The 24,427-nt window shown below is 42.1% G+C and overlaps 3 protein-coding genes across 3 annotated transcripts in view; 2 read left to right on the top strand and 1 right to left on the bottom strand.

The window, feature by feature from the left end:
* Positions 1 to 454: 454 nt before the first annotated feature.
* Positions 455 to 4,987, bottom strand: cmpk2 (cytidine monophosphate (UMP-CMP) kinase 2, mitochondrial). The gene is made up of 5 exons (XM_079694446.1): positions 4,267 to 4,987; positions 3,410 to 3,524; positions 2,815 to 3,016; positions 2,375 to 2,608; positions 455 to 981 (listed from the first exon to the last, which is right to left on the bottom strand). The coding sequence occupies exons 1-5, from the start codon at positions 4,849 to 4,851 to the stop codon at positions 861 to 863; spliced, it is 1,257 nt and encodes a 418-aa protein (XP_079550572.1). The 5' UTR covers positions 4,852 to 4,987; the 3' UTR covers positions 455 to 860.
* A 166-nt stretch (positions 4,988 to 5,153) lies between these two features.
* rsad2 (radical S-adenosyl methionine domain containing 2) lies at positions 5,154 to 7,843 on the top strand. The gene is made up of 6 exons (XM_079694447.1): positions 5,154 to 5,924; positions 6,012 to 6,173; positions 6,327 to 6,556; positions 6,651 to 6,800; positions 7,155 to 7,187; positions 7,310 to 7,843. The coding sequence occupies exons 1-6, from the start codon at positions 5,600 to 5,602 to the stop codon at positions 7,472 to 7,474; spliced, it is 1,065 nt and encodes a 354-aa protein (XP_079550573.1). The 5' UTR covers positions 5,154 to 5,599; the 3' UTR covers positions 7,475 to 7,843.
* Positions 7,844 to 8,717: 874 nt separating this feature from the next.
* Positions 8,718 to 24,427, top strand: part of rnf144aa (ring finger protein 144aa) — a 34,958-nt gene continuing 19,248 nt past the window's right edge. The window contains exon 1 of the mRNA XM_079694122.1: positions 8,718 to 9,685. The gene's annotated coding sequence lies outside the window, so the exon portion shown is untranslated. The remainder of the gene's footprint in view (positions 9,686 to 24,427) is intronic.

The raw sequence follows: 24,427 nt of genomic DNA, 5'->3' as shown, positions 1-24,427 counted from the left end.
CTGTCTTCTCCAGCCCGCAGCTTTGCCAAGCTCATAATTACTAAAACCACCAATTAATCTTCCCATCACATAGGCCAAATATACACTTCCTCCATGTATATGTGAGTTACAGTATGTGCTCTTAGTAAATGTGCATGCTTGTATGCGTGTTTAAACAAGTGGCAGTTATGTGTGCACACCTGTGAGGGTCTGTGCCCATGAGAACATCAAGTACAAACAGCACTATATGTTCTCAGTGTACTCTATAGCTCCCTTGCCAGACACACAGGTTATCAATACAAGTGGCATCAGTTGTGTCAATGTCACACGGTCGAGAATTGCCATCTGCAGTTCTAAAAAAGACTTTTTTTGTGCAAAGAAAAACATTGTGTTCACAGAGGGTTAATAAGCACATACAGTGTGTATAACTTCTTAGGTTGCCTTATGTAAGATAATAAGAGACCACAAGCAAATATTTAGTATCATTTTCTTTAATTTAAAACGTTTTTTAACTAATTAAAAGTGTGATATCTGAGTGTAAATTTAATCCTTTTTCAGTTTTTTTCCTTTTTGCCTGATTTCTGGGAGGTCAGAACGGCAGTGCACACTTCTTCCTAACAATACTTTTGTAAATGTGTGTCAGAATCAGTGCATGCATGTGTGTGTGGCTACATGAATATGTATTTCTGATGGTAGCTTTCAGTTCTGGCCCCTGGCCATTCAACCTTTACTCATTCTGAAAAGAGCCTCTTCTCTACAGTGTATTCTGGTCACTACTCCTCCGACTAACTCATTCACAACACCTTACTGGCACCCAGTGCTGACCGCAGGTACTGCATCCACTTCATGCATGGGTGACAGCAGGGGAGATGGAGAACTGTTTACAAGTGGCATTTGCCCCTAATTAAAAGCAGCACTTGTTGGAGCACTTGGTCTGCAGGAGGACTAGCATCCACAGTCACACACACTGGGCCACTGATCCTCTGATAAGCCTTCTCCACTCTGCACAACACACAAACACATTGGTCAACAAGTGAAGAAAACAAGCATATAAACGCAGCAAATTACATTCTACTACATTACAGTGAATAATCTGTTTCATGACACCTTTGAGTATTTTGAATGCTAATGTTTTTTTTGAGTGCACAACATTTATTCCAAAAAACAACACACATGGCTTATAGCGCAGCCATTTCTGAGACAAATGAAGAATAGTCCTTGTGATACTTTCTCAGCCCCGAGACAGTCCATTCCCTCCCTTTTTTTCTAATTCTGCTGGCCCAACATCTGGCTGTTCCGTGTGGAAAGGCCATTATGTCAGGAAAGAGGATGAATGAAAGTAGCCATCGACCTGTCTGCGTAGCGACTATCATGGGCAGCCAGTGCCTTGCGAGTTTTGACCAGCTTAATGGAGCACAACTGCTCAGCAACTAATCACCTGTTCTTTCTCATCAGCTGCTTCCCCCCCGGGACAGTAATTGATTGTTAAGTGTTTGATGGATCTGACTGAGACTGAGCTGACCTGACTCAGTGGAACGTGCAGTACAGTTTGTTGCCCATCTGTGGTTTCATGTTTTCACACTCACTGGGAACTTTTTTCATCACAGACTGTGGAACATTTGTCCACATGTCACATCGCTGAGTGTGTTTCAGTCATTACCCACTCTGTGTAACAAACTGTTGTACTGTCATGCTGGACCTAGGTCAGATTAATAGAATGTTTGTATAATGTAATCTCAAAGACTCCTAAAGAATTCCATTTATGTTGCAATGCAAGACTACTACAGATTTTCTATTTGTCAAATTATTTATTAATGCTTTCTGTATATGGGATTTATTGATTTCAATCCTAAAACAGGTGGCCATTTTTGATGAAATAGTTGTTTCTAGTGCTAAATCACTGTTTCAGGGATTTTCTAATAAGGGAGTTGGTATGATTGTTACAATTTAAGGAATCTTCTAACCCTCCTGTTATATTATTGTGTAGGTTGGACAGAAACATGTTTTTTTCAGGTTTTTCCTTGGATTGAGGATGAATATTACCATTAATAGTGCTTAAAAGAGTGTCCATAAAACAATCCTTAAAAATTAAATAACTATTATGATTGGGTTTCTTATCTTCTGAGCATCTGTTGCTTTTTTCTGATTTGTATGACTGTAAATTAATTATCTTTTAATTAACTTTTGGACACACATTACAAGCTTTTTAAAACATAATCTTGGGTTTCTGGGAATTTGTCCCAACATTCTACATCATCAACAAAATCTATTTTTCAAATAGCAATCAACAGATGCATTTATTATGAAAATAATTAGCTTTATCTGGTATTATAAATGCCAAATGATCAGCTCAAAGGTGTATGTACTGCACACTATAAATATAAATATGTCTCACTTGAGTCTGAAAAGCTGGTTGTGGTCCAGCTCTTGCTCTTCCTCAGTCTTTCCTTGCCCTCTGTCCCTCAGCCTCCTCCTCCTCTCCTCAGGGTCCAGCGTGAGGCAGACCACCAGGCTGGGCTGGAGCAGGTCACTGGGCCAACAGTAGACCTCGGACCCCTCTGCTGGAAGGTTGCACACTGGACCGCTGACTGCTGTGGCAATGGCATACGCTGCTGTGCTGTGCCAGAATCTGAGAACAGTTAATGGATGGTGGATTGAAAGGGGAATGATGGATTGATGTATGATCAGGTGACTAACAGGTGGAGTACACACAATGTTTAACATTGAATTGTAGGTCTAGATCCCAGTGGGATGTGTCTATTGTCCCCTCTGACTCAAAATAGGTCACAAAACTGGCAAACGTCACAACACCTGTGACATCTCAGCTCTCTTTACCTGTCTACGATGACAGGTGTCTTCATACCCTCCTGGCCTATTTGTTCTGCTGTGATGTAGTTCCCCAGAGCGTAGAAAGCCCTGCGGATGAGGGGAGGCTCCCGATCAAAGCGGGCCCTCATGGGGGACAGGCAATGGGGAGGGGACCGCAGAAGAGAGGCCCCGAGAGCATCCCTCAGAGACTCAGTCAGAGTTGTCTTACCTGTGAAGGTAAGAGGGAGGAAGGGAATAGTTACTTCAGAAGCAAAGAAGACACACAAAGACTGAGAGAGATTTTAGAGATCAGAAAGAAGTATTCGTCACATTTTCTATAAATGTAATAATAGGCTTAAGAGTCTCTTGAAAATACAAAACTCCCATCCTACCTACAAGGTTGGGTTTTCATGAGGTTTGAGAAGAGTATTAGATGAGCGAGCTCTTCAATAAACCATTTTCACAGTGATGTAACTTTCCTGAGGTCATGATACATGATATTCCATTAGGCGAGGCTCGCTGGCAGATAATGGCTTTAGCAGAGAACAACTGGCCATCACTTTAGCGAGACATCTATACATCAAGCTGATCCCATATTTATTTATGAAGTAATGGCATTAACCTGTGGCATCCAAGCCTTCTATGACAATAACAGGGAAGTCTGGTTTCCGTCTGGGCTCCTCTCGGCTGGGCAGCAGCTCCAGCACAGCCCTGGCCTCTGGGATGATGTCACCACACTGCAGAACAGACAGAGTCAGTTTGCTGCTGAGAGAGCAGGCAGGAGGGAGTCAGTGACTGTGGTGCGCATGAACACACACTCTACTGTGAGCCACCTGGCACTGATAGATAAAGGGAAGCATTAAGAGGCCTTTTGGACGCACTGCTATACCTTCCTTTACCACAAGAGTGTGCAATTTTAGCCATAGCTTGCAAATTAATCAACACTTCTGTTTGTTTATGTTCTTCAAATCAAGCAGTGGTGAAAGAGGTTCTTGGATATTTTACATAAGTTAAGAAGCAATATACTTAAATGTAAAAATACTCTGTTACACGTAAAAATCCAGCAGAATTTGACTTAAGTCAAAATGCAAAGGTGTACCACAATTGTCCCATTTAATAAACAATTATATTAAATGACTTGGTTTTAATTATTGATGCATCAAAGTGTCTATCACAGCTAATTTGAAATGCTTTATATTTATGATGGATAGCTTAACCTATGATAATATTATGTGAATGTTTATTTATAATTTGATGCATATGTTTAGTATTAGTTTTTAATATGAATGTATAAAGTACCTAACAAAAGCTGTGTAGTAGGTACATTCAGTGGAGTAGAAAGTACATTATTGGCATAATGGCATCCAAAATATAGTGGAGTAAAAGCATTTGAGTATATGATAGAAGTCCTCGCGCAAAGTAGAGTTACCTTCCTCTACTGTAAAAAGCAGATTTATATCATAACGTCACTATAATAACCTTTTCTAGAACCTGGTAGGCCTCCTCAAAACTGTAGAAAACATCCGAGTTGATGATGTTGAGAGTGGATGGGTGGTGTTCTGGTGCTTCTGCTGGTACCACATAGTAGTCCTTTGGCATCTGCATGGTGTGGCTGTCTCCATCAGACCACAGGTGCTGAGTCCACACTCCACCTGTCTCTCCTCTCAAGTATGAACACACTAGCACCGGGTCACGCTGTGTTAAATCTCGCAAAAGACGTTCTGTAGGGGACGAACTCTCGGAAGTATCTGTCAAAAAGTAACCCTTAAGGAGAGAATCCTTGATATTTGGAAGAAATGAGCACATGGGAGACAAATGACATTCTGGAGGCAGGTTTGTCAACAGTTTGTCTTTGAGCTCCGCGTAAAACTTTGCACGTCTGATTGTGTCGCTGCTGCAGACAAGCAGAGAGTAACACTGGCCATCGTTTCCTCTGAACACCCGGGGCACTTCTTCTCCTCGGTGCTTCTCTTGTGTTGAAAAGTAAAAGGGGGTTCCATTCAGCTCCACTGAAAAAACACGAGAGGACCAGTGAGGAAGAAGAGACATTGTCCGCCGTGCCATTTCTTACACCAGACGCATTGGTCGGTTTCTGGTCTGGGTCAAGGATATTAACTGCGTAGCATTGCATCATTGCCGCTGAAGGGAAAGCGAAAGTTAACTCCGCTAAACAGATAAACGAAACTTATCCTTCACTCTCAGATGGGTTATCAGAAAACTGCATTGTTGTTTCCGAGAAATGAAATCCTTGGCTCTAAGTCATGTTTATGGATAAGTATGACACACCATAAGAAATAACTTCTGGTTGTGTTAAGTTCTAAGTGTTAAGTTTCTCTTTGAAGTTAGTTATCTCTTAAACCAGGTGTTTATTGAAGATTTAGGAAGAACATAAAAGTCAACTTTGCTGACAAATAATAAACAGAACAGAGCAGGCAATCCATTATAAACATGCATTTCACTTTTTTGCCTCAACCCACGTTTTATTATTATCTTTAATGGCATGCAATCTTACTGAAACCCATATTATTGTTATAGATGTTAAGCCTCCAATAAAGTGTCTTATATCATATCATTGTTGCATCTGTATAATGACTATAATAATACATATTGGAGGTATTTTATCTTCACCTGCACTGTCACATTTGATCAGTGCCTCGCTGCACGTGAGCTGCACCCAGCTGAGTTCCGTTTTCGACGTTTGTAAACAGAAACTTAACAGCTCAGCTGACCGACTTTCCTTACCGCTATATAAAGCCCGTGCCCTGCCGACCTCAACATTCGCACTGACAACAGTGATACGGCTGGTTTGAAGATGAAAACCTCTTATTTGATCGCTTCTCCAATGCTGCTGCTGCAGCTCTGCATCAGCAACCTGCACCACATTTTTACGAGCGTCTTTTCTAAAGTCTTTAACTGGACACTCGGAGTCCGCATCCCGTCGACATCCTCTGTCTCACAACTTGACAAAGAAGAGGACCAAAGCAAAGACAAAAATGCGACGGATCCAACAAGTGTAAATTATCACTTTACAAGACAGTGTAACTACAAATGTGGATTTTGTTTCCACACTGCAAAAACATCCTTCGTTCTGCCTCTGGATGAAGCCAAAAGGGGGCTCAAACTCCTGAAGGAATCAGGTAGGCTGCATTTTAAATATCAATCTATTCTGTTTGTGTGGTGTAAGACATGTTGTTTACAGTTAAACTAATTGCTTCTTTAATTAGGCATGGAAAAGATCAACTTCTCTGGAGGAGAGCCATTCCTGCACAATAAAGGAGACTTTCTGGGGGAATTAGTTCAGTACTGCAAACAGGACCTCCAGCTCCCAAGTGTCAGCATCGTCAGCAATGGAAGCATGATCAAAGAAAAATGGTTCCAGAAATATGGTAAGGCTCCAAATTAGCTTCAGCTTTGTAGGACAAATGCATCCTTCTTCTTTTATTACCATATTGTACCCTAGATAGAGGGATATTTTTTGTTTGGCACAAATGCACATTTTAAGCATTTTATGCATAAAAATGATGCTCTGGGTCCCACAGGTGAAGATCTGGACATCCTGGCCGTCTCCTGTGACAGCTTTGATGAAGCAACAAACCAGCTAATTGGCAGAACTCAGGGCAGAAAAAGCCACATTGACAACCTTCACAAGATTCGAAACTGGTGCCAGCAGTACAAAGTGGCATTCAAAATCAACTCCGTCATCAACACCTTCAACATAGACGAAGACATGACAGAGAACATCCTCCAGCTCAACCCAGTCCGCTGGAAGGTAATGACAGAAAGGGAGAGTGTGTAGTATGTTTGCTTAAATTACATTTTGACACTTTAACAGTACTCACGCTGTCTGTTTTTCCTGCAATCAGGTGTTCCAGTGTCTGCTTATCGACGGGGAAAATGCAGGAGATGAAGCCTTGAGGGAGGCAGAGAGGTTTGTCATCAGCGAGGAGATGTTCCAGGAGTTTCTGGATAGACACAGCAGCGTCCCCTGCCTTGTTCCTGAGTCCAATGAGAAGGTATGAGATGAGATCATTATAAGTGTGTGAACAGATATTAATCTAAATAAGTTTACATGCCAAAACGTATACCCATTCACTCAATTTTTGGATAGGCATTGTGACCTTTGACACTTTGTCATATAAATCAGTAAATCAATTTTTGTATTCGCAAATGTTGTGTTATACAACCAAGTTAAATGTCAGCCATGTTCATTGGTGCACTGCCTGATGAAGCTGGAAAATGACTGTAGGACTAATATTGAGACTGTAACCATGTCAACAGTGTTATTAGCATGTGTTACCATGTCAAAAATAGATGCCAGGTCCAAGACAAACACAAATTAAAACGTGTCCTTTTCTTTGTCTTTACAGATGAGGAATTCCTACTTAATCCTCGATGAATATGTAAGTATTGTGTGATACTTATGGAGTAAAGCCTCCCTGTTGCCTTAAGTGTTTTATACATAACTTACAACATCCGATGAGTATTTAAATGTGTAACCAATTGACTTTTTATCAAATTTCAGATGCGTTTCCTAGACTGTCGAGAGGGAAGGAAGGACCCGTCCAAGTCCATCCTGGATGTGGGTGTGAAGGAAGCCATTTGTTTTAGTGGCTTTGATGAAAAGATGTTTAAAGAGAGAGGAGGGAAATATGTGTGGAGCAAAGCCGACATGAAGCTGGAGTGGTGAAAACACTGCAACTCGAATTCGATTGCACAGACGATGTTTATAGTGTGTGTGTGTGTGTGTGTGTGTGTGTGTGTGTGTGTGTGTGTGTGTGTGTGTGTGTGTGTGTGTGTGTGTGTGTGTGTGTGTGTGTGTGTGTGTGTGTGTGTGTGTGTGTGTGTGTGTGTGTGTGTGTGTGTGTGTATATTTTTATTTCTGTTTCTTACTTACATCACTGCTTTTATTTTTGGAAAAAAAAAGTGTTCTATTAAATAAAAGTTAATATGATTGCACATGTTTTGTTTTATATATGTATATATAGATATATATAATGTTGCACTGCAGATAATTTTGTTGTAAAAATATTACAAAATAAAAGGATTTTATCCAATGTTTTGTTGCAATTTATTTGGGTCAGCATGTGATCTCATAAAAAAAGTAACTTTGTAGCCAACCCTGTAACTCACCTGATGGCACGGTGCCATTTTACGAAGGCTGAGCTCTTATGGCAGAGTCGTAGGTTTGAATGCAACCTGCAGCCCTTTTCTACCTGTCAGACCCCTCTCCTACCTGTCAGACCCCTCTCTTCCCCTTTTCAGTATATCTGTCCTATCCCTGTATAACAGGCAAAAAATTACTTATTTTCAATATTATTTCAGTATAAAGGCATTAGATAAACAACAATATGCTGATGTTAAAATAATATGACTTTTGGTTAAACAACTTCAATGTAACTTCATGTTGCACATGATGTCTGTCCTGACTTTTTATACCACTAACGTAGAACGAAACACCAGTCTTATTAGCTCTATGAATGGCATGTGAGTTCTTGTAAAGCGATTAATAATATGTTGTTATCTATAAATATAGACGAATGTTGTCTAAAATAAAATGTTCCTGTGTGGTTAGACTTTAAATTTCACAAGAGTTTCACTCTAGTCCTGCAACTGATAGCCTATGTACGTCATTGTATAGTGAATTAAATGAAACTCAACTGGACCTAATTTTGCATGAGGACTATCTCCAGACTCAAGGGCACATGGAGTTCAAGATTACGTGATCAGAATCTGGTTTATTGGCAAGTAGGTAATAACCTATGGTAATAACGCACTAGGAATTCATTTTTGAAATACAAGTACACAAAACAAAAATAATAAGAGAAAATCAAATTAAATTAAATAAAAAATAAAGTGTTGCAAAAACAAAGACGTTTAAAAATAGAAAAGGAGAATAATTTGCATTCTATAAAAATATGTACCGTTTACCTTAAATGAAATAGCTTTGCAGCTTTATTTATTTGTATTTGTTTGTGTAAAAATTGTCCAAGGAACTTGCAAAGGTTCATAACAAGAATAATAACAGTTACACTGTTTCACATTCAAATTCACCCAAAATACATTGTTTCAATAAACGTTTTTAGTTTGGTGGTTTTTAGTTTGTGAAGCTCACATTAAAAAATGAAACCAACAACTATATTCCAATCACCTGAATTGCATTAGTGTTGTATTGTTTATCTCGAAAAATAAATATCTGCAAACGTCACTGTTTACATGGATTCCACCACTAGAGGGAAGTATGGAAATGTGTTCATTTGAAACCGACCGATGACGGTGTTCGGGCAGCAGAGGGCGCTGTCGCTCATGGCTAGCTGGTCGGTGCTGCTGAGCTCTCCGGTAAGCGGCAGCAGAGGGGAAGCCTCTCACGAACAAATGGCGTCCCTCCAGTGCGGAGCAGCTGATTTCCAACCGAGCACGGCAGCACGGACGGTGGGGAGGTAAACACACCGCCCCCGGATTTCTGTGCAACAAGATAGCCGCTTGCCCTTTGCAGAATTCGTGTAGCAGAGCCGGCTGGACGTTGCGTTCTTCAGTAATCGAGATTAGACCGGTGTACAAACAACCCTGGTGTCAAGCAAAACAGATAGGCGAGTGTCAGCTGCAGCTTTAGCTTCCCCTCCGGTTTGCTTATTTATCTTTTCAGCCGATGGTTGTTGGTGTGAGCGTTTCACCAGGGCCTGGTCTCAGCCGCTGTAGGCGACAGTAGCAGGTCAAATGTTTCCACCCCGTCGTTGGAGGGACACATAATGGACATGGGCATCACCCCTTCATATATATCCTCCACCGCCTCCTCTGCCTGACTGGTTGGTCGCTTCTTCCTTAATCCAGTTTAGGATATCAAATTCCAACCTTGTTGCTGAGGGTACACCATCGAGACGGCGTTATCTCAGAAAGCCAGGTAAGGTGTCCTGCTTTTATTCAATATACCGTTACACAGTAGGTGCTGTAGCAGCCTGTGGTCTGGCTTCATTATAAACTGCTGGGTCGTTTCATTATTGTTCATCGACATGTTGTGTTTCACACCAATTTATGCTGTACTAATTTGGGGTATAGCCAACATACTGTAACGCTGTGAGTGTGCACCCTTTGTTGGTATATTTTGGAGTAAACCGATGTGGTGAAAAGATGACGAAGCACTGGCTGCAGGTAGATGCTTCTTAATGGTGTGTGTGTGTGTGTGTGTGTGTGTGTGTGTGTGTGTGTGTGTGTGTGTGTGTGTGTGTGTGTGTGTGTGTGTGTGTGTGTGTGTGTGTGTGTGTGTGTGTGTGTGTGTGTGTGTGTGTGTGTGTGTGTGTGTGTGTGTGTGTGTGTGTGTGTGTGTGTGTGTGTGTGTGCTGTTGATCAGAGTTGCAGTAGTTGTTGTTCTCCACAGCCCTTAAATCTTCCTAGTTTGTCATACAGCAGCTGCCGAGTGTTGCATCTGAACTCCCAGCATAACATTCTCAGAATGGATGTCTCTGAAAGGTCACTCACTGTCTTGCTATTTCCATTTTAAGCAGCAAGTCCTCCCTCAGGGTACAGTCAGATTATATGAAACCAGGCTACCAGACAAATAGAGCTGCAGTGTTCGCTGGCCAAGGCTCAGAAGTGTGAATTCATTTCCAATGGATGTCTTACCTGTACATAATGTATAATTCTTATGTCTGTTACCTCCTGTCAGGTTACATGTTTGTATCGTATCCTTTTAGGCAAAATGGCATATCATCTTTCTGTAAAGACGTTATGTCCATTAAATGACAGGTCAATATTTGTGTGCTATTGATTCCCTCTCCAGTTTCTTTCCCCTCGCTATATTACAGGAGCTACATAGTGAAACACATACTTTCTCTGACACACACACACACACACACACACACACACACACACACACGGACACAAACACACATCTAGTTCTTTGTGAGTTTGAGTGACATGCAGGGGGATGTTGTGATGCACTTTTTCCACTCTGGACAGAAACGGCAACTCCCATCGGGGGAATAAATGCATCAAGCCGCAATACTTTGCTGCTGCTGCAGGTTTGTTGAAAACAAGAGTCTTGTACAAAGCAGTAACACATTCCTCAGTGTCCAGCAGCAGCCAGCCCTTTTTCCCAGAGGAAAGTAGAGATGAGTTTACTTAAGAGTGAGAAGGAATGAGGTTATGATGCCCAGAACTCGGCGTGCCACTGCAGTCCCGAGAGAGTACAGGTCAAAAATAAACACACACGAATGTACGTAAACGCAGATGTATACAGGCGTGCACATATTATCAAAGGCACTGTATAAAGACAAGGATGAGATTGGATTGTTTTGGTGTGCCTCACAAAGCAATGGCTCTCTCAGTAAACAATTAATGTTTATCTAAGCCTTTCAAGGGGCTGCCTGACCTTGGCATTGCAATGTGCTGAATGAATATTCCCGCTGTGTATTGAAAAGACTCTGCTGAATATGCTATTGTGATGGTGATGATAAGGCACTATAGTAAAACTAACAGATATTCTGATTCCAGGAAATCTGTATCTGGGTTTGTTTTACATAGACTCAAATTTGGGTTGGGCCTTTTAAGCAATCTTTAAACAGTCTTTCAGCAAAACAAAGCCCCTGACAGACTTACAGTTTCAATCATGGACATAATACAGTAAGAGTTATGACTGAGTATTGTTGCTGATAAAGTAGATACTTTCTTCTGCCTGCGGTAGGATGTCATTTTGACTTCTGTTGCGATCACACAAGTGTGTCTGGGGAATAAACAAGGGAGTGCTTTGGTTTTTTCCAGTCCTGAAGAATCCATCCGCGTTTTTAAGAGCTATAATTCGACCGTAGATCACACAGCAACACCTCATGTTAAGGAGATTAGTCCGCCTGAGAAGGAGTTGATCTAGAAATATGACACCCATGTTGTTTTAATACTCTTAACCAGTAATTAAAACTCAAATTAGTGTCCGCTCCTCATAAAGTCGTATTAGAGTGGTTTTCCTGAATTGAGGAGGCTTTTTAAGGGCACTGAATCTAAATCTTCTGTGGTTAGTTTACTGGCATTTCTAAAGACATTCAGCTGTCTCGTATGTACAGAGCATCAATGCGGTGAACACTTGTTGAATCTCTCCTTTTATTCTAGTTACATTTACATGTCTAGCGAAGTCATTTTGGTGTAATCTGACTCGAGGGTTTGGAGTCTTTTGTGCAGTCGAGCTGCCAAGGATTATGCAACATCCTAAATGCCATTTCAGCAGCAGGGTTTTTGTGTGTGTGTGTGTGTGTGTGTGTGTGTGTGTGTGTGTGTGTGTGTGTGTGTGTGTGTGTGTGTGTGTGTGTGTGTGTGTGTGTGTGTGTGTGTGTGTGTGTGTGTGTGTGTGTGTGTGTGTGTGTGTGTGTGTGTGTGTGTGTGTGTGTGTGTGTGTGTGTGTGTGTGTGTGTGTGTGTGTGTGTGTGTGTGTGTGTGTGTGTGTGTGTGTGTGTGTGTGTGTGTGTGTGTGTGGTTTAATCTCCAGACAGTCAACAAAGCAATCACTTGCCTTCTAAATAGATCCTGAAAATGATGTTCATTGCTCAGAGAGCACTGTATCTCTGTGTGTTATGGCTTGTCTCCAGCCAGTTAAATTGCTGAGATAGGGATTGTTATGAGCATTATGAGTCGCTCGTGTGTGTGCCGTGATTCTTCCAGACGGCTGCTTGGCCTTTTAAAATGCTCTTGCAGGCTCCATTTTCTCAGGTAGGGCTGGTCAAGTGAGACACCGTTATGTAATAATAAGTGAACCACAGATTCTGCTGACCGTCTGACCCTTTCTGAAATTGAGCATTTCAGGAATGGTTTAAATTGAAGCAAGCCCCCGGGGTTGAGTGAGTGTCACAAACAAGCAGCGAGAGTGAAATCATTCAAGGAAAAAAGGGTTGCATTTTTGAAAATGTCAATGAGCTCATGTTTTTCTGCTCATGTTCTTGGGATATTAAAACAGACATAGGCGTCATACTAACTGTATGGCCTTCAAGCTGTGATACTTTAGCGCCATCCTTCCAAACATAATGACTGACTTCCTAATGAGGGCCCCAGTGAACTAGCTTTTAGAAGCAGATGTCAGTGCAACTCTGGATTCACTTTTATGTGGTGGCAGATTTTACTGACTCCTGAGGAAAATGCTCCTAAAATAGATAATGCAACATCATTATGTCAAAATATTTAAAGTGCAGCTGTGATGGATTTCTAAATGAGGAGAAGTATTTCTAAAACATTTGTTCCAATTCTGCCGTCCATACCACACAATTACACTGCCTCCGCCTAAAGTAACTCATTTGAGAGAAAGTCAGGAAGGAATATTTTCGAGGAGAGAGTAGTTTTCACACTGACACTAGCTGCAATTGACTAAAGGTCAACAACACATTATGTTTCATGTTCATTAAAGGGCTTCTACTCACACTCCAGCTCCACTGGGAATAAGCCAACACTTTGCTCTTATTATGTCTATATCTTATAGCTGATTCTTCCAACCTACACATACAGTAGAAACGGCAGAATAAACATGTCCAGGCTTGAAAACTGCTGAAAGTTATTCTCTGAAATGTTGGATATCACTAACTTAAATCTAAGTAGGTGAGTCAGAAAGAAGGCCGGGATCTGGGAGTGCCAGTGGTGAGCCAAAAGCTGGTGCAACCTTGTATAAATGCCACAAGGGAAGAAAAACAAACGACTACGTAAAGGAGGGAGGAACAGATCTGATTACTAATGCCCCTTTCACACCAACGCGTTTTCAGCTCCGGCTCGGAGCTGGAGCCTGAAAAGCACAGTTTTTTCCTGTTCACACCGCAGCGGCGCCGCCTCTTAGCTCCGGAATCCGGTTCACTTCCAGCTCCAAAATATTGTCAGTCTAGACTAGAGGCAAGAGCTTCGGAGCTAAGAGGCGGCGTCGCTTACGTCGAGGTGTGCAGGAAACTAAACCCACCTCCCCTGAACATGGGTCGACTGAAGAGTCTCGTCATGCCTGCCTACAAGCAGTAGTGCTGAGCAAAGTGACTAGAAGGCAACCACACATTTATAAAAAGAAACACACTTTATAAAGTCAGGCAACACTAACCAGGCTTCGTGTGATTCTGTTTATTTGCACCTTACTTTGACCATCCGTTCACTGTTATTGATCACTGTGGAGAGCAGGCAGATACTTTTTTTTGTATTATAGCAGCTATCGGATGGAATCAATACATGGGCTGCACAGGTTGTCGTGTCCGACTATCACAAGTAGAATCATAATGAAAAATACGCCGATAAAATCTGCCTGTAGAAAACGGCTTATGCAAGTAGTCAGTTTACCTTCTGTTGCTATGCTAACATCACCCATTTTATGCCAGAGACACTTTCATAACAGCGTTGTGATGCCAAACAGCGTCCATTCAGACTGACACACATACTTAAGGGGAATTGGGGATATGTATCAGCTGCTTGTGTGACAGTCAGACAGTGAATACTTTAGAGAGGCCGCTCTAAAGTATTAGCTAACCCGGAGCTAACGGGAGAATAACTCCCGTGGAAGAGCAGCCAGCACTGCAGCGGTCGGTAAATGCCGCTGAAACACATGAATAAACAATGAACCACGTTACTCTGGAGAAAAGCATAAGGTTGGAGAAGTCGTTATTTTATTTAATCTGACTTTGTGTGATTAAAAGCAACACGATCATCGACCCGACGCAGTCCCCCGTTGTTGTTGTTGTGAGTGCCGTTGGGGAGCAAATCAGCGATGTAAACGGTGACGTCATGACGCAGCAGCGGCTGCACCAGTCGGGCTCTGGGTGGTGTGAACAGAGCGGGAGCAGAAAAGGGAAACCGGAGCTGAACCAGAAAAGCTCTAGCTCGGAGCTAGAAAGGGAAAAGCGCTGGTGTGAAAGCCGCATAAGTGATGACTGAGGTGCTGCTCACACGGGAACGTTTGCGTTTATGCACAGTATGCGTTTTCCAAAAAGTCTCCCGTTCACACGTATTCGTTTCATTTGACGTGTCTGTTCAAACGAAAGCGCTGGACACACTGTAGTACATATGCCGGGCCTGTAACTGGCGCTGTAACTTCCGCCACAAAATAAACCAAAAGCAGCGAAGAAGACCCTGGAGCATGGTTGCCATGGTTGCCCTTCTGTTTATGCCCCGCAGTGGATTTAGCAACATGTAGTAGTTCATGTAATTCTCCATGTCCACGTGTTGCTGATGGTTGTGGTAGAGGAGCTGTAGATTTTGCACTAACATCTGTAGCATGGTCGAGCTGTAGATGTTGTACTAACATCTGTAGCATGGCCAGTAGCACTAGCAGTAGCTACTGACAGTAGCTACTGACCATGCTACAGCAGTGAGCAGCAGAGGTGGGGAGAGGCGGGGCTATGGCTTCATCCATCTTTCATTTGCAAATCTATCCACCTTGGGACCAGTTATCGTTTGTGGGGTCCGTTTCTATCGTTTTGTTACGGCCTTGTGTAAATGAAAGGGCTATACGCAAGAGAAACTAAGCGGTTCCAACCCGTTTTGTTCTCGTGTAAACTGGCTCTTAGCATGCTTTCCGTTGTTTGGACCTATCCTCCTAAAATCTAAATCTGTTTCTGGTTATTTGTCTCTCTTTGGAAGATCCTGACTAATACTTTGAAATGACTCACAGTCTAAATGCTGGAGGAACCTTTTAGCCTGTTAACAAGACAAAAGGTTTGGTCTGTTGTAAAAGTTGTAATCCTTGAGTATTTGGGCCTGACCAGTAGATTATTGTCGCACTTTATCAGAAATACAATAGAAGATGACCTCATGTTTAGCCATCAGCCAAAGAAACTCTTGACAACTTAATTAAGAATTCGATCTCAAAAATAATTCCAAATGCAATCTGATGTATTGCTTTGTGTAGTTTTTCACACAACAGCAGGACACAGTGAAGCTGTGAGGAGTTGTTTCCTCTGTCCAAAATGAAAAAGAGCCAAACGGTTATCATGGTGACAAAAGCATTGTATTTTCCTCTGGCTGTTCCACAATAAAAGGGTAGCAGCAGGAGAAGCAAATGTTCTGTTTGCATGAGCAGTAAGACTGTTATCATAACATAGTGGATTACATTCATGCATTCTTTGGATCCCTCATAGGGGAGGCAAACTCAAATGAAAATGGTCACCACTACCAATACAAACGACGATGTAGAATTTTTCATTTATGATACATTTAAAGTGCACCATATCATGCTATTTTTAGGCAATAGCATTGGTCTCAGATATATAAAAACATTTAAAAAAACATGTGTATGAAGTGTTTTGCTCAAAATACCAAACAGATCATTTCTAACCATGCCTCATATCCCTCTATTTCACTTCCTGTTATCTGTTTTTTATCCAAAGCGACTTACATACTCAATACTGTGGGCAATCCCCACATGAGCAATTTGGGGTGAAGTGTCTTGCCCAGGGACACAACGACATGCTGACTGCAGTGGGACTCAAATTTTTCTTTCCTCTGACTCAAAGATCAGCGCATTACACACACGCCTCACATTGTCATAAAATATGAAATAAAAGTTGAATCAGTTATTCCGAAGAGAATTTCCTCCCATGCTTATAATTATAATTATTGTCTCATGTCCCAACCCTGACAGCAAGTGTCGCATTTTGGCATCTTGACCTACAATCGGACATACTGACGAACTTAAGCCTTTAAAAAGAGAATATGTCACATCTGAATAGAGTCTTTTAATAGGGCAAAACAACAAGAAAAGTGTATGCTCTGAAATTCCATCAGTGAAAAAGATGAGTAGAAGAATGCAAGTATTGCTCATACCACTCCCTTGAAATGTGCCACCATGGTTTTGTAACTTCTCTTGGCCTCCCTCTTTTGAAGTGTGAACTCACAAAGAGAAATCTTCTGGAGTGTTTCCTCAGTTTTATAGCGTTTACATCGTTTGAATATCTGCAACACACCCAACAACAGGACGCCAGCGTATTTCCTAAGGTAGTTCTTGACTTCCTCTTTCCTGTTCTCTTGTATTGAAACGTAGAGACTGGGGTCGCTTTACATGGGAGCAGCTCACCAAACAGCATGGATGAGGGTGAGGGGCAGAACAATAAATGAGACAGATTGTGCTGTTGTGTTGAGATAGGATTATATAAAATGTGAGAGAGCTCTCTGTGGAACGTGATGTGTTGCAGTGTCCATGGAGACTGAAGGAAGGTAGCAAAACAAAAACCTTGTATGACACAGGACGTGACAATTATTAAGTCTGGTAGTTTGATTTCTGTCTAGCTCATCGATTACCAAAATGACTTTTCGAATTGTTCTGCTCACTGCTGGTTAGAGTGTCACCGTACCCTGCAGATTAGGCTCTGAGTGCCTCTCTGTTGGAGTGGCTCTCTGAATGAAAACTCTTTTGTCCAGTGGAGTGACGGCAGACCTGACCGTGCAGCAGTCACACTCGAGTTTAGTATTTGCTAAATACTTTAGTGTTGTAGTGTTCTCACCAGCCATTTCAAGGACACAACTGTTGACATGATATGACTCCATTTACATGTAAGTCTCAATCGGCATACAATCACTTTTGAAGCGAAATAGCACATATTGTACTTTACTTTTTGCCGTGTTATGTTCAAACTGATTGCAGGTCCTTTCCCACTTGTGTGAAGATACCTTATATATCTGTGCCATACTGGTTCCCCAGAAAGAAAGTCTGTACATTTGAATCGAAGACATGCCAATCAAGTGCCTTGACATTCAACCTCCTCACGGCGTGTAAAGGAAATCAATTGCATGTGCTCATTCCTGTGAGAGTAAACACACACATTGAAGTGACCTCCACTAATATGAAGTATTCATAAGAGACCCATTCTCCTATGAAAAAATATGCAAGGAATAGTCTGACTAGGGCGTTTGGTGAAACATTCCTTTATTCTTTGGACAAAGATCATGTTGTTAGTTGTTCATTTAATATCATGCAAATCATTTATACATGTTTTAAACATTTCCATCAGGTGAACACCCTCACATTAGGGTAGGAGATTAGTAGTTAGTTTAGTCGTTGCATTATTCATGATTTGACTAATGCAGTGTTGTTACATGTAAATGGTATAATGGCTAGTGGTGTTGTAAATACAGAAAACATTAGTTAGAAATCAGAAAATATCCCATTTATCCACTGTTTTGATGGCTCTAATAATAGGGTTTATATGGGCTGCCACACAGTTTTTTGGCCAGCAGCCATAAGGCCTCATTTTTTCAGATTCGCTGCCAGCAGTGTGCTAAGTGTCCACCCGTTACGTCACCCTTCACTCGGTCAGACAGCCTGTGAATGCAGCCATTATTTGTTGGTTTTCAGCCACTGCCCTCGTGGGTGTGACCTTGTGTCCAGGGGCGGACTGGCCATTGGGAATACCGGGAGTTTCCCCGGTGGGCCGGTGCTGTGTGTGGGCCGGAGGGCCACAAAAATAAATTATTAAAAATTTTAAAAAAATATATAATTTCTTCTTTTTTTTTTTGCCTAAATCCTATCGGCCCACATTTGTAAGTGTTCCGGCCACTCCCTTTTTGTTTTTTTGCTTACCTAAATCCTACCGGCCCACATTTGTAAGTGTTCCGGCCCAGCCCAGCCCAGCCCAGTGGGGGGGTTGGCAGGGAAAGGGAAACGGGGTTCAGGGGGAGTGGCTGTACCCGTAGGATAGAAAAGGGGGAAGTGACGTCTGACTCAGAGGTCGCGCGGCTGTGGAGAAGAACGTGTTTCCCATATTCTGTTACTGAGTTTAGGCTAGTTAGCTAGCAGGTTTATTGTTTTGGGTGCAGTCACTTTTGCCTCCACTTGCTGTTCAAATAAATGTTGAAAGCAAAAGTAAATCTGTTTACAGTTCTGTTTTATATGGGTGTTGAAGAAGAAGAAGAAGAATTGGGAGGGATGAAACCCTCTGTAATGGTCACACATGCAGAGCACACAGCACACACAGTGAAATGTGTTCTCTGCTTTTAACCCTTCCTAGTACCAGGAGTCTAGGAGCAGTGGGCAGCTATTGTACAGCGCCCGGGGAGCAATGGGAGTGAGGGGGGAAGGGGGATGTCCGGTGCGTTGCTCAAGGGCACCACGGCAGGGCAGGAGGTGAACTGGGACCTCTCCAAGTAGAAGTCCACACTCCAAATGTAGGTCTGGTCGGGGAATTGAACCGGCGACCCTACGGCTCACAGTCCAAGCCCCTACTGACTGCCATAGATTTAGTCCCTAATTTTGTTCTCAAAGTGCACCAGATTGATGCATTCAACTTCAACATTTAAAAAAAAAATCTTCCCGGGGGAGCTTGCCCCCGGACCCCCCTAGAGGAGGTGAGATCCACCACCTGCCCACAACCCCTGTTAAATTGTTTCACCCACATTGAGGATGCTACCTACGTCCATGTTTTATTCCATGGGTCAAGTCAGGCAAATTGGGTCAAAATGTTATTGCATCAATGATCTGTTAACAATAAAATCACTATATGATGTAACTATTTTGCTCTAGGCAACTCAAGGGCTCAGGTAATGTGATTACTATATGAATAATTGTCCAAAATAACATAAAATGCATAGGGTTTTTTGTTAAGTACCATACTTTCGTCGCCGGCCGGCCGATACATGCCGCGCATTAAGTGGGCCTGTCTGTCAATTAATCCCCGGGCCACTTTTTCCCCCCAGTCCACCCCTGCTTGTGTCTGTTCTGCTGTGTTGTAAGTGAGAGCTAGTAAATCTATTCTATTCCATAAATAAATAACTTGTTTGTTTAGTTTTATTTTTGGAGAGGGGGCGCTGATTCAAGGAGATTCTAATGAGGCTTACTTCAAAGATGAAACTGGAAAAAAACTGGCAGTCAAACCACTTATGAAATAATCTAAAAAAAAGCCAACAATATTAATAAACAAAACTGATTGAGTTTTTAAACGGTAGGTTCTGCCAGTTATTTGTGTTGGATTCTGTTTGGCATGGAAGTACAAAGGGAATTGTGGATGGGTGAATATAAATATCTTTAAATGAACTGAAATTAAATTAAACTAAAAATAGCTTCCAATGAAAACACAATGAAGAGAGCAGTTGAGTCCAAACTTGTTCACAGCCAGTTGAGCTGTGGACTGTTTGTATGAAAGATTTTGCTTCTATAATCACAGTACAGGCAACTTTTCCAAGATTGTCACAACATCCACATTTCGCATTTAGAGCTTTATCAGAGTATTTACTGTCATCTTGCTATGGTGTGCATGTAAACACAAAGACTGAAGTTGTGAGTGACAACGGATAGCCACCAAAGTCGACCTCTTTGGCTCTCCGCATCTGTCAATAGAAATAGGCTCAATGTGGCTTGCCTGTCATCTTCACTTAGCTTCTGAGACACTAAAGGCTAGGTGGCTTTTTGGGAGGGGGGTGCAAGCCTACTGTCCCTGCTCAAAGCCTTGTTTTAAGCAGGAGTTGGCAATATATGACTAAAATAAGAGTTGTTATTGTTATTCTGTGTTTTTATGTTCTTTCGTTATCTGTTGTTTTGTAGAGAACAGAATGTTGTCACCCTTTTTCAGCACAGTCTGGCTATTACGCTCTAAACAATAAGATATTGTGGACAAGTTGCTTCTTGCCTCAGCCACTTGGTCAAAGGTTTTGCACTGTGCTTTTTGCTCACAAATATATCATCAAAAACTGCATTCTTTGTTGTGAAGGCAGAACAGCAGGGAGTATTATCCCTGGTTGCTAGCTAACCAGGGGTCCATTGAGACACACATTGAATGTATAAAGTTAAGAAAGAAACTCATACCATTTTAAATGCTACTGAATCTCAATAAGTACTGCCATAGCCTCAGCTTGTTAGTGCTCCACTTACAGGGGACACTTAGAAAATTGTACTTTTTAATAAAAATTTCAGAGGATTTCTGGTGTTTTTCCCCATTTCGTCTGTTTAAAAAAATAAAAAAATTGCCCAATTTCCCTTTTTTGCATTATCCCTGAACTTTTCTTCCCCTTCTTCTTTCCTTCCTCTTTTCTTTTTTGGCCCAACTCATTTTCTGTTTCTGTTCTGCTTGGTTTTGCCGCTGTAAGACTCTTATCTCTGCTGACAGACATATTTTCTGCTAAATGTGATATAGCTTTGCTACGTTCACAGGGCTCATAATTTTTAACCTGGAGAGACTGTTGAAAACTTGATAAACTTTGAATCAATATAAGGTCTGAACTGACTCGTTGAATCCTGCAAAGTTGATATTTGTGGTCACCAACAAACCAAAATAAAGTAAATACAAACCAGATCAAGCAGGCCAATCTTAGTTTTTCCTGTGTACTCTGATAAGAGAGTTGATTGTTCTTGTGTTGCTAAAGAAACATGGCAAGGGTCCAAGTAGGCATGAAAGTACAGGTTATACCCAGACATGACCTCTGACCCAAACTGCCAAACAGACTTTGATTTGATTTTCACCTCATCACATAAACATGTAGCCTCTCCACACGGCTAACAATGCTAAAATACAACTGGGTTATTGTGTAACTCCTCAGGGCACGAAGAAGTAGGCCTATCGCCTCTCGGCTACCCTCTAAGCGTACCCTCCATGTCAAAGACAGATGGAGACTGTCACCAACCACTGTCCCTCCATGAAGGCATGTAACCTTTCTAGGGATGCACGATATTGGTTTTTTGAAACCGATACGATAACTTCCTGCTTCTCAAGACCGATACCGATAACCGATAATAATATAATATAATATATATATATATATATATTAAATGTAACTGTAGTTTTTGCACACCTGGTGGTAAAAAAAAGACTAGAAGTGAGCAAATGACATGAGCATTACTACTATGAACAAAACAAAGCCAAGAACAGTTTTGACTCTTCAAAGTGACCATATTTATATTTATTTTTAGTTTAGCAGCGCAGGCGTCTTTGTATGCTTTTAACACACCATCGTAGCGATGGCGATGTTTCAGGTGACTAATCAGGTTGGAAGTATTATAGGTCGTTGCCTTTTTCCCTCCTCGTGGAACTTCTGCATTGCATTTGTTAATACAAATAGCAAGCGAACTATCTAACTCTGAAACTTTGAAATAGTCCCATACTACCAACGACATGTTTGTTTACTGTCCTGGCTTCACGGCCGCACACTATTTACGTCACAGCCAGGCATGAGTTAGGGAGCGCTGGATTTGTGAAAAACTCCCCTCTTCCTAAACCACTAATACCACAGTACTGGCAAAACGGGAGGAGCCGAGTGAAAAACAAGCGCCCCTCATCCCAATCCACCCACACCGCAGTATTTTTTTCTTTTTTTTTACCCAAAAATATATTGTATATTATCGGGGCTATTAATACTTTTATCGGGTTTATCGGGATGACGTCATAATTCCTAATATCGGACCGATAATTATCGGGCCGGTAATTATCGTGCACCACTAAACCTTTCACAGTCAGTGATGATTGAGATGTCTAAATATAAAACCCCTATGAGAGTGCTTAGGGTTATGAATGTGGGTGAGTGGCTGGAGTCATGTCTTTTGTTTAATCTAACCTATGGCCCATATACACCCATGACCTAATTCCTGCTTAAAAATAAACCTTCTCAAAATAGACACTGGCATAATTTATCAATGTTATTTTTCCACCAGTTGTCGGCATTGATGTTTTCTTACTGATAGTGACGTGTCTCACATTGACTTTATTTGAAAGGTGCGCCAATGTTGTATCTAGAAGGAGATATATTGAGAGTAGTACATTTACTAACTGGTAATTATTTTGAATATTTCTGACTACTTAAAAGTACCTCTTGGTTTTGCATGTGCATGATTGTTTCAAGAGGAATAGTTTAATACTGTATGAATAATGCAGAACATGTTGATTACAATCCAGGCTAGGGCAGGATTTGTGTATGAAATTAATGTTGACTTTTGGCGATGTGCTGTCGACCTTTTTGAAAGGCTAAAATATGGAAGGCTGTAGATGAGGGAGAACAAAATGAATTTCCAAATATGTTTTTATATGATACAGGTAAAGGTTATTAACAATAGGGATGGTTATTTGAAAGCAAATTAATATTCGAATATTTGACTCCCCATAAAAACGATTAACCATATTTACATATCATATACATTATTATTTTTAAATGTTTAAAGAAAAGAAAAGTTTTAAAAATAAATACATTTTCAAATAAATATCGACACCAAACCAAGTTCTCTTTGATATTTTTGTTAAAATATTTAAAATGGCACTGTCGTATACATTGAATGAATCCATTTGATAATATGTAATCAATTTAGGCACCTCTCCCATAAACATTTTTTTTATTATTCTATTAATCATTCCCATCCCTAGTTAACATCGTACCATGTTTTTGTACTCAAAGTTGATAGACATCAGTTATACAGACATCAGTTATACTCCCGGCCTTTCCACCGCTGCGTCTCATTCTCCCTCTCCTGGAGAGGGTGAGGCGAGAACGTCTGTCAGTCATCCTTGTTGCCCCAGGTCGCCGCTTGGCGCCGTGGTACGCAGAGGTGACACAGATAATGGTGGGCCAGCCCTGGACGGTTCCTCAGGTCTGGGGGGCGTTGTCTCAGGAAGCAGGTGCAATAGGGGTGTTACCCTCTCTGGGCCAACCTCTCCAGGCTTGGCTCCTGAGAGGGACAGGCTGAGACAGGGGGGATTGTCTGACAAAGTTAGCCAGACTATCCAGGCAACAAGAGCAGGATCCACCACAGCCTGTTACAGGCCAAAGTGGTTTGGATTCCAGCGATGGTGTGAAGAGCATTGTATTGTACGTTGGGCTCTATTCTGTCCTACTTACAGTTACTGGTCGACAGAGGGCTTGCTCATTCCACAGTTAAAGTGTATGCAGCAGCCATTTCGTCCTGCCATAAGGGATTTGGCGGCAGGTCAGCCTTCAGTCAGCAGCTTATGTCGCAGTTTTTTGCAGGGGGTCAGGAGGTAGCGCCCAGTAGTGCACGCCTCCTCCCCGCAATTTGACCTGCCCTTGGTGCTCGAGGCTCTGGTCACAGAACCATTGAGCCTCTGGAGCTCTCCTCCCTGAAAGCACTGTCATGGAAGACAGCGTTGCTACTTACCTTGACTTCAGCCAAGAGAGTGTCCGAGCTGACTGCTCTGTCAGTGCACCCGTCGGGTGGGGTTCGGCCCGACCGTAGTGGGGCGACACTCGGGCCGAACCCCTCCTCCTTTGTTCCCAATAACTTAAGGAGTTTGTTCAGGTCAAGGGCTATACAGCTGGGCGACTTTAGTCTTCCACGCCATATTGGGGACAGGGAGGCTAAACTGCACCTCCTCTGCCCGGTACGTGCGCTGGCATGTTATGTGGAGCGCACGGCTGTCATTAGGCGCACTGAACAGCTGTTTGTGTGCTTCAGGGGGGGTTAAGGTAAAGCTCTGTCCAAGAAACGGCTGACAGGATGGCTCTGCGAGTGCATTGCATATGCCTACGGTAAGGCGGGGAGAGCCTTCCCCACGGGGGTCCGTGCGCACTCTACACAAGCTATGGCTGTGTCAACTGCCTTATTTAGCGGTGTGAGTGTGGAGGACATATGCACCGCGGCATCTTGGTCCACGCCAGGCCCCTTCATAAGGTTTTATCTCTTGGACATGTCTGGCTCTTTCTCATCGTCTGTGCTTGCTGGGGCAACACAGGACTGGTGAGGGGGGGAGGCGGTCTGTGGGTCAGTAGGTATCTGACC

Source organism: Notothenia rossii, assembly GCF_949606895.1.
Source record: "Notothenia rossii genome assembly, chromosome: 7".
Lineage (NCBI taxonomy): Eukaryota > Metazoa > Chordata > Actinopteri > Perciformes > Nototheniidae > Notothenia > Notothenia rossii.
The sequence above is the reverse complement of the archived record's forward strand: the minus strand, read 5'-3'. Positions and strand labels throughout refer to the sequence as shown.